Here is a 15666-nt window from a genome sequence, read left to right on the forward strand (position 1 = left end):
TACTACTTCAAAATACTGGTTTTCTGTAAATCTAATTGGAGGAATACATTGATTCAATCAAAATCAATGTGTAAAACTAATTATATATGGTTTTCTTTAACGAGTCCTCATTTTTTTTCCGGAATAATGTTTAAATATGCATCATATTTTACTGGTAAATAACATTTAATGAATGGAAGCACGAAAAATGAGATCAAGTTGAAAATTCAAGTTACAGATCTCAAGTACAGAAAATATCCGTTCATTCTTCTCTATTGATATTTAGTGCATTGATCCTTATTAAGAAAATAGTAATAAAGGTCTTTATGTCCAACTAGACATCACAATCAGAGTATGAAACCCTCTTAGCTTTTGACCTTGTGATTCTCAGAAAAAATTTGGACCTCAACAATCCTTCTCGACTTATATTCCTCATATCATTGTTTGGCTCGTTTCAAAAGCAAACGGAGGGATGGAAAGCCAAGAGTGAAAGTTTGCCAAAACCAACCTCTTGTATTGGCTTGATCCACCCTTTGTGCCAAGAAATAGGCATAAATTGCTTCTCCAACATGAAGTAGAGTTGCAACATAAAAAAGGATTTGTAAATTTCTAACAGAGCGGAACAAAAGAATGCCAAGCCACCTTACCCACTTGAGGGGGCCAAGATATGGTAGTGGTATAAATGCAACACAGAATAATTGAAACATTCCAAGAGTGATATACAACCATATGAAGATATTAGGTGTGTCCAACTGCGTCTTTTTCTTCTCCTTCCAATATGTGATTGTTGTTTTCATGCCTTCTTCTGGTTTTACAATTGGAATGTAGCCTAGTTCTTGATTGGCTTTCAAGATAGAGAAGTAATGAGTGACCCCCACCTGTCAGACAATATTTTAAAGATTACAAAAGGCAATCAGCTAACAATTCATCATATTGATAAAATGGTCTCTGGTTAGTTATAGGAAACTATAGATTCCAAATGCAAAATGCTCAAAAAATAATCTTCTTTCTAGAATCCAAGAGGAAAAAATATCACATTCTACCATGGAGGCCCAGGAAAATGTCAGGGTACAACACCCAATCTTTTTCTGACTTAAATTTATGTAGGTGCCATGATAGGTACTTATTGAATATGAATAATTATTTAGTCCTCAGTTTATTATACCAACAAGTAAGATTAATTGTTTCTTTTGAAAGGGAATTACCAAAGCCACAACTTCTGGTGAGAAACCTTTAATTGTACTTGTATGGAGAAGATTGAAGAAATGAAATATCCATCCTTTGATATCTGTAGTTCTTATTCACTTTCATTAGTTAATTGTTCTCATACATTGACTTCAACTGTTACTGAATATCACATAAGCCGTTGAAGAAACAGGTTAGGCCTGGTGTATGTTATCATTGATGAACCAAAATGTTAATGTAGAAAAATGTTATATGCCAGTGGACACAGATAACTAACTAGTAATTTGACCTCACAGAGGCAAAGGAACGAAGCAGCAAGTCAGAGAAATAAGATCTGCACAGTTGTGGAGGATGAATCATCCAGTTGATATTGAATCGGCCAAATCCATGTACAAGAAACTTTAAATAGATATCAAGCAAAAAGAACTGTTCCCAATGGTACTCTTGTCATACTTAAAAGAGGACAAAGAAGTTGCTTGAACCAATTGCCGTCCACAAAAGTTTCAAGCAGTAGCACTCAATGATATCAAAACCATCAAGTTTTGGTGGAGAGAGAATTACTTTCCAACCAAAAATTGCTTGAAATGGGAGTATTACTGGAGGAAAATAGTATTATGATGGTTAGCAAAATAAGATAAGCAGGGTTGTGTAGGAAGAAAAGTTTATGTTAAAATCATCCAAATCGCCATGCAAGAAACATTGAGTATATAGGTTAGGTATGCTGCCTTGACAGCTTTAAGCATCATAGGAAGGACTCTCAAGGGTCAGAAAGGATTTCAATCATTGCAAAGCTTACAGTGCTCAGTCCATACTTACAAGAGTAACAAGATGTTGCTTGGACTGATTCACTGTCCACAAGAGTTTCAAGATATCAATACCCTCAAGTTCTGACGTGGAAAGAATCACAGCCCAACCATAAATTGCTTAAATTGGGAGTATTACTGAAGAAAAATGGTATTAATGATTATCAGCACTGCCATGATTCCTTCACAAGAAAACTGCAATTTTATGCCATCAATTGATATGTTCAATTGAAGGGGTGGGAGCATTGATACAGAGGCCAGTAAGTGGCCATTCAATAAGAAGATAAAAAAGTGGCATGCAGATACTATATTTTGAATGAAATGAGAAGTTAAAACAAAGCAGGGAATCCCAGGTTTGGTACAAATATTAGACTATCTGATTTATAACAATTATATTCTGTCATGGATTATGCCAGTTGTTTGAATATAAGTTTTGAGGATTGTATCAACCCTAAAATATCATGAAACATATTGGAGACTTTAGATGTGAAACAGAAGCAATATTTGCAAAATCAAAATTCAGCATAAGATCATGAGAGTAACTAAAGTGTCCATACCATTCAAGGGTAAGAAAGAAGATAAAAAGGTGAAATGGAGAAAAGTGGGGTGTGGTGTTTAAGAGGCTTAATTAAGCGCACAAGGGAAAATACCCAGGTCAAGAGTGCAGTCTACAAAATGTGAATACACAATATAAATGAATGCTCGTTTAACATGAAAAATAGAGCAAACAGCCAAGCATGATTGTACCGCAATCACTATCAAGTGGGATTTCCATAATAATAGAAACTAAAGGTCATCAAACAATAGCAGTAGTAGTTTGTGAAGAAATGTCTGAGTACATCACTAATAAGAGTTAATAAAAGTAGATCTACAAATCAATGTTGAAATGGTAAGTAATTGGGCACATAATAAAGAAATGTTCTAATGGGCCAATATAATGCCCCAAGTTTCTAAACTTACAAGAGGATATGGTCTGAGTGATCACTATAATGCTGACTTAAACAAAGAAGCCATCAAGCATGGTTGAAACTGAAATAACTTATAATCTATTTATTTTAGACATGTAGTTGTGATCTTGTTTTTGCATGCTAACCTAGCCACTACACCTTCACCTTATTAATCTCTTGCAAGTTAATATCAGATGTTATTTATCATTTATGGGAAAATGCCCATCTGTTGAGATGGTCTTTCATTCATTTCCACATCTGATGATAACAAGAAGTTTCAAGCCATACACTTGATCACAGACCAGCACATAAATCTTCAAGTTCAACTATGTGTTTTTTGGAAATTTTCCAATGGAACTACTTTTTCTTCACTCCACACACATCAAAATCAGTCTTTAGTACATAAACTCAAAGCACATCAACGCTTCTACTCGATCATTTAACTATCAATAAAACCTTCAATCTTGCATATCATGTGGATAAGCATGTCATTAATTTTGCCTGCCGTGAATATTTGTGTCGTTATGTTAAGCAACTTGTTTCAGTTTCAAAGAGCCAAAAACACACAATTATGCATTGCATACACTGTGCACAAAGATAATTGTCATCTAGATTAAAATTATATTTAAATTGCTTTTCTTTAAAAGGTGCCCATTTTTATTTATATGTATTGAAGCGATTGAAGTTATTTTGTTTCATCAATAGATTATGGAAAACTCTTTTGGAAAAATGAGTGCAAATGACTTGAATGTGTGTGCAAAAAAAGAAATATCTTTCTTATATCCTCTCATTTACTAGAAGGGATCAAATTACCTTGTATACTTCTGCAGGAAGAATCAATGGTCGAGGAAACCATGTCTTGTTCAACCAAGGATAACAGAGACTATAGATGCCCCAAAAACTCCAGGCAATTGTAAGAGCAGTTGGAACGCTGATTGTTATCTTTGGGAAAGTGTACTCCAAGCTTACAATTAACGGATGAAGAAATTCAAATGAATTTACTGGAGCACCTTCCAAAAAAAAACATTTTCCAATACTTTGAAAAACATTTAGCCAGAGAATTAAATAATAATAAATATAAAACAAGCAAGCACTAGACAATTGACATATTAAGTATTCACAATTGAAAACATATAATAGGAAGTTAATTATTTGCAACAACATTTTTCCATGAGACTAACAAATGCCAACTATTATACATACAGATGAATTAAAATGTGTAGAAAGAAGAGGGACAGTTAGAAAAATTGTACCACTAGCTTACAAATGAATAGGAAGAACTATATTTTCCATTATTAACATGGCATCCAAAGGATACACCAGGAAACACTTTGCAACCCCATCAAAAAGCTTAGGATAGCCTTTCAGCTCATTGAATGCTTGCGGTAAGAATTTGAGAAACATAGTTACTAAATCTGGTTTGATCTGATTTTTTGGACCAGCTGGGCTTGCCCGATTCACTTGAACTTTCTGGTTGCTATAAAAGTTGACTGAATTTATTTTTAAATTCCAGATTTCCAAAAAAATTTAACCTCCAAATTGAAAAATAGAAAATTGAAATCAAGTAACCATGCTAGAGAATAATAAATTGGAATCTAGATTTCCAGATTTCCATATTGCTATAGAACAAATATTTGGAAACTAGTAACTATGTTGAGAATAGTGTTGATTATTATTACACTAGAAAAAACCGTGTAGTCACAATCTTGTCCATTAATGATAGAGCAGGCTATTACACACCATACCATGCCAAAACCTATACAAATGTACCCTACAAAGCCAGTATGGGTACAGACATACAGAAACAAATCAAATGGTAATAAGCTTTGAGATCCACCTTTAAATCCATTGAAAAAATTGCAGGCAAAACATTAATAACGTGGAAGTTCCTTGATCAAAGAGAACGCAATCTCTTACCTTCTGAAAAAATTTCAAATACATCATTTAGAACATCATGAATTGTAATGAATATTGCATTAATAAAACATGTTAAAATTGGATGTTGAATTACATCGGAACTGCATAACCTGTTATTATACATAAATCTACTCAAAAACAATGTAGAGAAATTATGCTTGGAAATAAATCACATCATTTATTTCTTGCAATCTGCAAACTAAACTATCCCAAATCCCTTAACTGCCAACCATATATAAAGATTCTATCTTACTATCTAAATTAGGTTGTAGCCAAATAAGAATAGGTTGAATTTAAATATAAAGCTATATCCTGAGATTGCTAGAGTTTGGAAGAAGCACTCAAATCTGGCTCATGTGCCTGTTTGGTTACTTATTAATAGTTACTCTTGATGTGCATCACTGAATTGATTAGACGATTGGAGAGATTCTCTACTGCTTTCTTGATTGCCTCTCAAGCATGTCAAAGGAATTCAAAAAATAAAGTGAGGCTTGACTTTAGCTAATCCTCATCCAGACTTTATAAGAAAAAATTCTCCATTTGTGAAATGAAATGCTTTTCTATTTTATTTTTCTTGAGATCCAATTATACTTTACATTATGCAGGATCTCATCTTCCTGGTCTGGTTTCCTCAAAGGGAGAGTTAGTTGGAGATCAATGGGGTAAGCTGGAGGCAGTTCGGTATCTTCTAATATACAAGCTTGAGCAATTGGTAAACTAGCACAGCCAATGCTTGGCATTGAATTCCCACAGACGGGACCAGAGACAGAACATGGATGATCTTGACAAAGAAATAATTGAGGTGTGGCATCTAAGCCAAAGGACACTCTGCAAAGAGAATTTAATAATTTACCAATGGAGAAAACTATCAACTATCAAAACTCCTACATTAATAGCAAAGAGACTTGAAGAATACCATCAGAAATGAAATATGCTTGGCCAGCTGCAACTGGAGTTCCTTCTCTTCCTGGAATATCATCTAAAAGTCCCATACTTGCCAGCAACAGAGCATGTACCAAGTTATCAACATAAACCCAGTCATTTTTCACCCTAGGCTCCCCTATTTTGAATGTTAGAAGGCCCATTTGACCTAAGCTGAGTATTCTTGGAAGATGTCGTTCCTCACCAGGCCCATAAATTGCTGCTGGTCTAATAGCACATGTATAAAGCTTTTTTCCATCTCTTTTTCTGTCATGCAAGATAAATGCTCATTCAAATGTCAGAAACCTGCTAAGTTGGAAATTCAGCAATAAATAGATCAAGTTGACCATGTTAGAAACAAATAAACACGCACTTATACAGTCACACTTATTGATGATGCAAAGTTCAATCTAATCAGCCCCTTTCCTAGCTTTAGTACAAAACCCAAAAAAGGAGTAAGGTAAGCTAGACTTTTCCATTGCTATCAAAAGGATAACAAGCCATTTTCAATTCTTCCAGAACTGAATTGAGTTTCTAATTAGATCATTTGATCAGTTTCATCTTTCATAGTCTTTACTTCAATTCTTAAATTAATTGTTTTTCCTTGATTGTTTCCAAGAAAAGTTCTTTTTCATCTGAGTATCCAAATAGACTGACAATTGTTTTTATTTAGAATTTACTTTCCTCTTCCTATATGTCGTCTCCAAGTTTCCTAAAGAAGCAATCATTTTCTTTGAGAATTCAGTTTTACTTGTAATAGTGGATTTACTTTTATCTTCATTTGACATTTTCCAGGTCTCTAGTTTAGAGAAGATTATAGCTGCAAGGTTGAAGAAAGAATAGAGGAATAGAGGCGATACACCTCAATATTTGTTTTCTATTCAATTATATTGGTCAAGTTGCTAACATTTCCAAATAGAATCTAGAAATTTTATTCGCACTATTCCATCTCCATATATTCAAATATGGATGTCATGTCCCTGCTAAAATAATCAGATTGCAACCTGTATATAATCGCAGCCCCTTAAAAGTCTAACTGAGAAGATTTCAATAAAGATGGCACCAAAGATGGTGCTAAGCGATGATGGCGCTAAGCGATCCATAGAGGAAGTTAATTAAAATTAAATTAAAGAATTTATCAAAGGCAGAGATTTCCTAAATAAAAGAGATTTAATCCTAGGTACCGGATTCGTGCCCTAGAGGCTGGATCCGGATCTGGATTTGTCCAGATTTTTTATTTTTTTTATTTTCTTATGACCGTAATGGCTTTGATTCATAGATTCATGCTATGAAATGATTTAGTTTTAGAATTATGTATATTTCTCTCATTTTTAGTATATATATTCATTAATCCTAATTTGGGGAAAAAAATCACGAATCCATGGATCCAATTCACATGCCCAGATCAGCAATTGAGGATTTAATTAAAATATAAATTAAGAGTTCAATTCAGTGATGAAGGATGAAGTGTTGTAGTCTTTCAAAAAGGTAGCCATTGTGAAAGGTTGTGACTCCCTCAATAAAAAGGTATAAAAGGGAGACCAACAATCATCAATTGGGAACAGCAATTAATGGAAAAATACATATTAGACAGTGGCCATCATTACAGCAGCAATAATTAGACATTATACATCAGCAATGGAAGAAACATTAATAAGTGTCATTACTGATAACGATTGGCTATGAGGGAGTATAATTGAAGAGACACAACCCTTTCTGAAACAGCACCAACTTCCCAGTAGTCCTCTCTCTCCATGGAGACTATAAGGGACAAATTGGAATGACCACGATGAGAGTAGATCATCAAAGACAGCAATAAAAATCACAAAGTAGAAAAATGACAGTGATCGATCAGGAAGATAACACAGATTTGGCATAGGAAAGCAGCAGACCTCTGGTCATTTCATAACTGTTATAACAAGCATCTAACATTTTAAAATTTGCTCTTGTGGTATACATATTGCCTATGGATTATTTGTCAACATTTATCTTTTACAATACATATATGTACAATTGGATATAAAATGCATATAATACGAGGAAGGAAGGAGGTGTAAGGAAGATTGCCATCTAAGTAGGCTGCCCAAAGTGGATGTCCATGTTGCCTGCCACTGGGGCCAAGACAGCGAAACTCTGCTCTTGGGGTTAGATAGAACAATCAAGAAGCCCTTTATGACTCTACCATGATGGACTATTGATATTAGGCGATGAGGCATGGATAGGGAAAGTAGGTAAAAGCACCCCATTAGGAAGACCGCTCTAAGTGGATGTCCATGTTGCTTGCCATTGGGGCCAAGATGGTGCGTGTTTATTGTTAGGCTAGATGTGGGGGATGGCTTCAGGTGGACCTACCATGCTTTTTTCTTCCAAGCCCTATTGCATTTGAATAGTAGGGAGTAATTAAGATATTGTTTATGTATTGATTTAAGATTATCAAATGTTATTATCTAATCCTAAATATATATGCATGTATCCATGTATGTTTGGTTATGGTTGCAAGATCTCAATCAAGGCTCATATTGTTTAGAAGCTGTATTTTTTACTTGCTTAAAATATAAGCCTGACCCTAACTCATCTCTTGCTTAATTGCAATTGTGATACTAGGACAGATTCTAGGGTAATCTAGCCCGTTAATGGGCCCAAGTGAGATTATCCTCTTTAGTCTTTGAAGAAAATCGTCAAAGTTAGTTGGGTTCCCCCGGATCTATCATGCTTCTAGTTTTAAACCCTAATGTGTTCGAATAGTAGGGAGTAATATAGATGTTTATATCTTGATTTAAGATTATCAAATGTTATTATCTAACCCTAATTTGTATGTATCTATGTAAGTATGCATCCTTGGTTATGGTTGTAGAATCTAAATCAAAGCCCATATTGTTTCAAAGAGATATTTTACTCGGTAAAAATTTAATCCTAGCCCTAACTTGTCTCTTTCTTAATTGCAAGTGATTTTAGGGCAAATTCTAGGGTAAATCTAGAAGGAACATTACAATGGATATAGAATACTGCACTAACCAATTTTCCACGTGGATGCATTCCCCCACCACTAAATTGTCACATTTCTAGAAAGAGGATGTCTCTAAAATGTGGGGACTGGAGATGCCTCCCTATTGTCCCACCACTCACATCACTATCCCTGAGAGTCAGGACCTCTCCCTCTGAAAAGTGACATTTCTTGGGCATCTATTTTTGGGGAACTACTAGGAGATGTTGAGACATCCTTGAGATATTTTACTTGGTAAAGATTTAATCCTAGCCCTAACTTGTCTCTTTCCTAGTTGCATTTGTGATTCTAGGGAAAATTCTAGGGTAAATCTAGAAGGGAACATTACAATGGATATGGAATAATATAGTGAACAATTTTCCACGCGGATACATCTCCCCACCACCAAATCATCACATTTCTAGAAAGAGGATGTCTCTAAGTTGTGAGGACTTGGAGGGGATGCCTCCCTATTGTCCCAACACCCATCAGTATCCTTGGGAGTTGGGATCTCTCCCTCTCAAAAGGGACATTTCTCAAGCAACTCTTTTTGGGGAACTACTAGGAGATGTTGGGACATCCTTGAGACATCAAAATCCCATGGACCTAGGCCTCAACCCTAGTGGCCTAGGGGGGCACCAAAACCCACAAAAATCTATGAATCTGAATTCTAACCTCATTTTGACTAAAAAGGAAAACAAAACACTAATAGTAGTCAGCGAGACAACCACCACCCTACAAGTGCAAGGTGAAAAGTGAATTAAGTGCAAGTGGGTCACATAACAGCAAGAAGAGGAATGATGCTAACTCAATGGATTGAAAGAATTTTTCAAGCAAAGAGATGGGCTTCTATGATTAGTTTTATAAAAAAATAGATTCTTCCATGATTGCTTTTATTAACTTTTTTAAATTAGAATTTAGTTTCCTTCATGTGATTGTAACTTGTTACAAATTTCAATCTTATTTTTTAAAATTAAATAATTATTAGTTTAGTTTGGCAAATAAACCATGAGTTGATGGTGGCATGGATTTCACTCTCGCCTCCCTCTATTAGCACTAGCTTAACCTCATCACCCTCAACTTACATTGTCTCACCCTTCCATATAAGTGGCACCTTTGTCATTTTTTTCAAGATGGAGGCTCTAGTGAGGGTAGTACTTATAGGGATGGTGCCACTTCCCCCTCCCTTCATCTCGTTGAAGGTGACACCTCCATCGCCATTGCTACTATCGGTTGCTAATGATACCGTACACGAAGATGTACTTTCTCTACTAATGCCATGGAAGTGGTGTTGGAATTGTTGTGACTATATTGGTAGTGTTGCAAGCTGGAATACCACCAGATCTGATAGGTAGAGCGGCTGAAATGTTCTCATCCATGTCATCCTCCTCACTGATAGCTGCCAAGGTGAGGTCCGTAAAACTTTCACTCACTAAAGACACCTCAATGGTGTCTTTTGTCTTCCTCCTCACTTCCACAGTTAGAGCATTCTTGTTAGTGCACTTCTTTTCATGGCCTCTTTTTGACTGGTTGGTTACTTCCCATAAATATATCTATGCAAGTCTAGTAAAAGATGGCAGATGTGGATGGGTCAACTTGGTTGAGAGGTCAATAGTTGCTGAAATCTTTTGAAGCTCTTTGCTTTCTTATTCATGAATGTTGTCATTAATGACAAAGGGGGAGAAAGTTAGAATGTAAAGTGTATGCTATTAATTTTGTTGTCATTAATGGTTGTCATTGTGTCAACATATCCTATGTATATTCATGGTCAGTTGATGTCTACCAATAGCCCTAGTGTATTACTATTAGTAGAGGTGTTCACCGAAGGATGTGCTTTAAATGTTTATCCTTGTTTGTTTTAGTATTGGATCTACTTAGCGTGCAACATATGGTGGATTGATTACTTGGGTTTGGTCCTATATGGAGTGTATTCTTTTATGTTTTGGTCACAGGTAGTTCTTGTGTAACATGATCATTATATCCATTAGAACAAATGGCTTAGGAGATAGTGTTTCATGTTGGTATGTGCGAGGAGTGTTATTTTGACCAGGGTGGACCACCTTTAATTCCTTAGCACTGTGGGAATGTTTACGATGACCTATTTAAAATTGTTTTGGCCAACGTGACTGATGGTATCAAGCAATATAAGAAGAGTAAGGACTTTAGTTGTTTGAGTGGCATGTATGATGCTTGTATGCGAAGTGATTACGAATTTGTAACAAGAGATTTGTGTGTTGATAATTGTGTGTGGATGTAATTGGTAGCAGACTCTTGTATCATTTTCGTATTGCAAAGAATCATTGATAGTGATCTCAATGGTAGATTTGATCTCCTTTCATATATTCTAGCAGTGAGCCACCATGTAATGGCAGTGAGCCTATTTGTATTGGTGATTAGCCATATTCTTTTTTAAGGGTAGCTGGCCCACAAAGCAGTGAGCCAACCTCCAATAAGCAAAACCAACAATGAGCCTACGTAAAAATCACCTCAATCTTTGTCACCATAACAAGTGTTCATTTCATAAGAATTAGCTTGTCTAGGGTTTTTCCCAGTCTAAGTTTCTACATAAATCTTGGTATTCTTTGTGTTTGTGCTTTCAGGCTTACATATGTTATGAATGCTTAATGAAGTAAATTGATAAATCAGAAGTTGATATTGTTGTTGTTTAAAGTCAACCGACAAAGTAAAAGTTTTATAATAAGTGAGGGAATAATTGATTCACCCCAAGTGGATGTCCGTGTTGCCTGCCACTGGGGCCAAGATGGCAAAACTTTGCTCTTGGGCTTAGATAGAACAATCAAGAAGCCCCTTATTCTTATCTCTTTGACTCTACTATGATGGACTATTGACATTAGGGGATGAGGCATGGATAGGTAAAGTAGGTACAAGCACCCCACTAGGAAGATCACCCTAAGTGTATGTCCATGTTGCTTGCTCGTGGGGCCAAGATGGTGAGTGTTTGTTGTTGGGCTAGATGTGGGGGATGGCTTCGAGTGAATCTACCATGCTTTTTCCTCCAAACCTTAATGTGTTTGAATAGTAGGGAGTACTAAAGCTATTGTTTATGCATTGATTTAAGATTATCGAATGTTATTATCTAACCCTAAACATATATGCATGTATCTATGTATGCTTGGTTATGGTTATAGGATCTCAATCAAACCTCATATGCATGTATCTATGTATGCTTGGTTATGGTTGTAGGATCTCAATCAAGCCTCATATTGTTTAGAAGAGATATTTTTTACTTGCTAAAAATATAACCCTAACCCTATCTCATCTCATGCTTAATTTTAATTGTGATACTAGGGCAGATTCTAGGCTAATCTAGAAGGGGACAAAACAACGGATATGGAATACCAAATAATTAGTGATCCATGTGGATGCATCCACCCACCACCATTAAGTAGACCACCCCAAGCAGATGGCTATGATACTTATTGATGGGGCCAAGAGGGTGAGTGTCGCCTATTGGGCTTAGTGTAGGAAGGCATCAGTGGACCTATAATGCTTTTATTTTTTAACCCTAATGTGTTTGAATAGTAGAGGGTAATATAGATATTGTTTATATGTTGATTTAGGATTATCAAATGTTATTAGCTAACCCTAATTTGTTGTATGTACATATGAGAGCATCCTTGGTCATGGTTGTAGGATCTAAATCAAAGCTCATATTGTTTAAAGGAGATATTTTACTTGGTAAAAATTTAATCTTAACTGTAACTTGTCTCTTTCTTAATTGCAATTGTGATTCTAGGGCAAATTCTAGGGTAAATCAAGATGGGAACATTACAATGGATATGGAACATTGCAGTAAACGCTTTTTGACATGGATGGATGTCTTTAAGATGTGGGGACTTGGAGGGAATGCCTACCTATTGTCCTGCCACCCACATCACTATCCCTGAGAGTCAAGACCTCTCCCTCTGAGAAGAGGCATTTCTAGGGAAGCTCTTTTTTGGGAACTACTAGGAGATGTTGGGACATTCTTGAGATATTTTACTTGGTAAAGATTTAATCCTAGCCCTAACTTGTCTCTTGCTTAATTGCATTTGTGATTCAAGGGCAAATTCTAAGGTAAATTTGGAAGGGAATATTACAATGGATATGGAATACTGCAGTGACCAATTTTCCACATGGATGCACCCCCCCACCAAATCGTCACATTTCTAGAAAGAGGATGTCTCTAAGATGTGGGGACTTGGAGGGGGTGCCTTCCTATTGTCCCACCGCCCACGTCACTATTCTCGGGAGTTAGGACCTCTCCCTCCCAAAAGGGGCATTCCTAGAGCAACTATTTTTAGGAAACTATTAGAATATGTAGGGACATCCTTGAGACATCTAAACCCTAAGGACCTAGGCCTAAGCCCAAATGGCCTGGGGGGCCCACCAAAACCTACAAAAATCTATGAATCTGAATTCTAACCTCATTTCGACGAAAAAAGGAAACAAAACACTAATAGTAGTGAGTGAGACAACCACCCTACAAGTGCAAGGTGAAAAAGTGAATGAAGAGCAATTGGGTCGAATAAGAGCAAGAAGAGGAATGATGCTAGCTCAATGGATTGAAAGCATTTTTCAAGCAAAGAGATAGGCTTCTATGACTAGTTTTATAAGAAAAATAGCTTCTTTCATGATTGCTTTTATTAAATTTTTAAGATAAGAATTTAGTTTCCTTCGTTTGATTGTAACTTGTTACAAATTTCAATTTTATTTTTAAATTCAATAGTTATTAGTTTAGTTTGGCAAATAAACCATGAGTCGTGGCATGGATTTCACTCTTGCCTCCCTCTACTAGCACTAGCTTAACCTCATCACCCTCAACTTGCACTATCTCACCCTTCCATACAAGTGGCACCTTTGTCATTGGTTTTCGAGATGGAGGCTCTAGTGAGTGTAGTACTTCTAGGGATGGTGACACTTCCCCCTCCTTTAATCTCATTGTAGGTGACACCTCCATTTCCATTGTTATATCGGTGCATTGTTACTATCGGTGAAGGTGTGGCATCATTTGTGGTGCTTATGATATTGTACATTAACATGTAACTTTCTCTATTGGTGTCATGGAAGTGGTGTTGGAATTGTTGTGAGTGATTGTATTGGTAGTGTTGCCAGTTGGAATACCACTAGATGTGATAGGTAAAGTGGCTGAAATGTTCTCATATATGTCATACTCCTCACTAATAACTGCCAGGGTGACGTTTGAAACACTTTCACTTGCTAAAGACACCTCAATGGTGACTTTTCCCTTCCTCCTCACTTCCACTATCAAAGCATTCTTATTGGTGCACTTCTTGTTATGGCCTCTTTCTGACCGATTGGTTACCTCCCATAAGAATATTTAAGTGTCTAGTGAAAAATGACAGATGTGGATCGGTCAACTTGGTTTAGAGGTCAATAGTTGTCGATATCTTTTAAAGCGCTTTGCATTGTTATTCATGAATGTTGGCATTAATGACAAAGGGGGAGATTGTTAGAATGTGAAGTTTATGCTATTCATGTTGTTGCCATTAATGGTCGTCATTGATGTCAACATATCCTATGCATATTCATAGTTTGGTGTTCCAATTCATGTGTACCAATAGCCCTAGTGTATTAATATAGGTGTTCACCGAAGGATGTGCTTCAAATGTTTATCCTTATCTGTTTTACTGTTGGATCTACTTAGCATGCAACATATGGTGGATTGATTATTTGGGTTTGGTCCTATATGGATTGTATTCTTTTATGTTTCGGTCCAAGTAGTTACTGTGTAACGTGTTCATCATATCCATTAGAACAGATGGCTTTGGAGATAGTGTTTCATGTTGGTATGTGTGAGGTGCGCTATATTGATCAAGGTGGATCACCTTTCATTCCTTATCACCATGGGAATTTTTTCAATGTGACCTATTTCAAATTGTATTGGCCAATGTGGTTGATATAATCAAGCAGTATAAGAAGAGTGAGGACTTCAATTGTTTGAGTGGCATATGCGATGCTTGCACGCAAAGTGATTACGAATTTGTTGCAGACTGTTATATCATTTTTGTATTGCAGAGAATCGTTGATAGTGATCTTAGTGGTAGATTCAATCTATTTTCATATATTCTAGTAGTGAGCCAACGTATAATGGCAGTGAGCCTATGTGTAATGGTGATTAGCCATTTTCTTTTTTGAGGGTAGCTAGCCCACAAAACAGTGAGCGAACCTGGAGTAAGCAAAACCAACAGTGAGCCTTCATAAAATCACCTCAACCTATGTCACCCTACAAGTGTTCATTTCATAAGAATAGGCATCACGAATTAAATTAAATACATAAGCAAGATAGAAGTGGGAAGGAAGTGCTAATCTTAAGGCATCATCATTTTGGAAGCAATTATTTAGAGATGAAGAAAGACCAAGAGATGATTTCTGAAAATCATTGTTCTGCTTTCTTTTCTACTACAATGAAGCAGATTTTGTACATTTGTTACCCTTATGAGTTGAAATTTTTTATATTTAGTACATGCTATAATATATCAAAGATAAGATAGGCAATGTATCAGTACGGATATTTGATATGCAATATTATGCCAATATTAAAATGCTTGCATTTTCTCAAAATCATTTATTCATGTATTATGAAGCCCAAATATAGTTTAATGCCTCTCAACAGGATGCCAAACAAGTGTACCCATATGGATGGCTTTAAAGATAGTGTTTCATGTTGGTATGTGCGAGGCGTGCTACATTGATCGAGGTGGACCATCTTTCATTCCTTACCATCATGGGAATTTTTCCAATTTTTTGGCCAATGTGGTTGATACAATCAGGCAATATAAGAAGAGTGAGGTCTTCAATTGTTTGAGTGGCATATGTGATGCTTGCATGCGAAGTGATTACAAATTTGTTACAGGAGATAAATGTGTTGATAATTGTGCATGTGGATGCAATTGATAGAAGACTGTTA

General features: G+C 36.1%; 1 protein-coding gene across 2 annotated transcripts in view; it reads right to left on the minus strand.

The window, feature by feature from the left end:
• Window positions 1-225: 225 nt before the first annotated feature.
• Window positions 226-15666, minus strand: part of LOC149563280 (NAD(P)-binding Rossmann-fold superfamily protein) — a 38389-nt gene continuing 22948 nt past the window's right edge. Inside the window, exons 3-5 of one of the 2 annotated variants that reach the window (XM_089826629.1) lie at window positions 5748-6019; window positions 3728-3924; window positions 226-857 (exon numbers count right to left, since the gene is read on the minus strand). In XM_089826629.1, the coding sequence (XP_089682755.1) occupies window positions 417-857; window positions 3728-3924; window positions 5748-6019 (910 nt within the window). In that variant the 3' untranslated portion in view covers window positions 226-416. The remainder of the gene's footprint in view (window positions 858-3727; window positions 3925-5747; window positions 6020-15666) is intronic. The other variant, XM_089826630.1, reaches the window with a different exon arrangement.

The sequence above is a fragment of the Cupressus sempervirens genome, chromosome 4 (genome assembly GCF_028749045.1).
Source record: "Cupressus sempervirens isolate cs-2001-9-10 chromosome 4, ASM2874904v1, whole genome shotgun sequence".
NCBI classification, from domain to species: domain Eukaryota; kingdom Viridiplantae; phylum Streptophyta; class Pinopsida; order Cupressales; family Cupressaceae; genus Cupressus; species Cupressus sempervirens.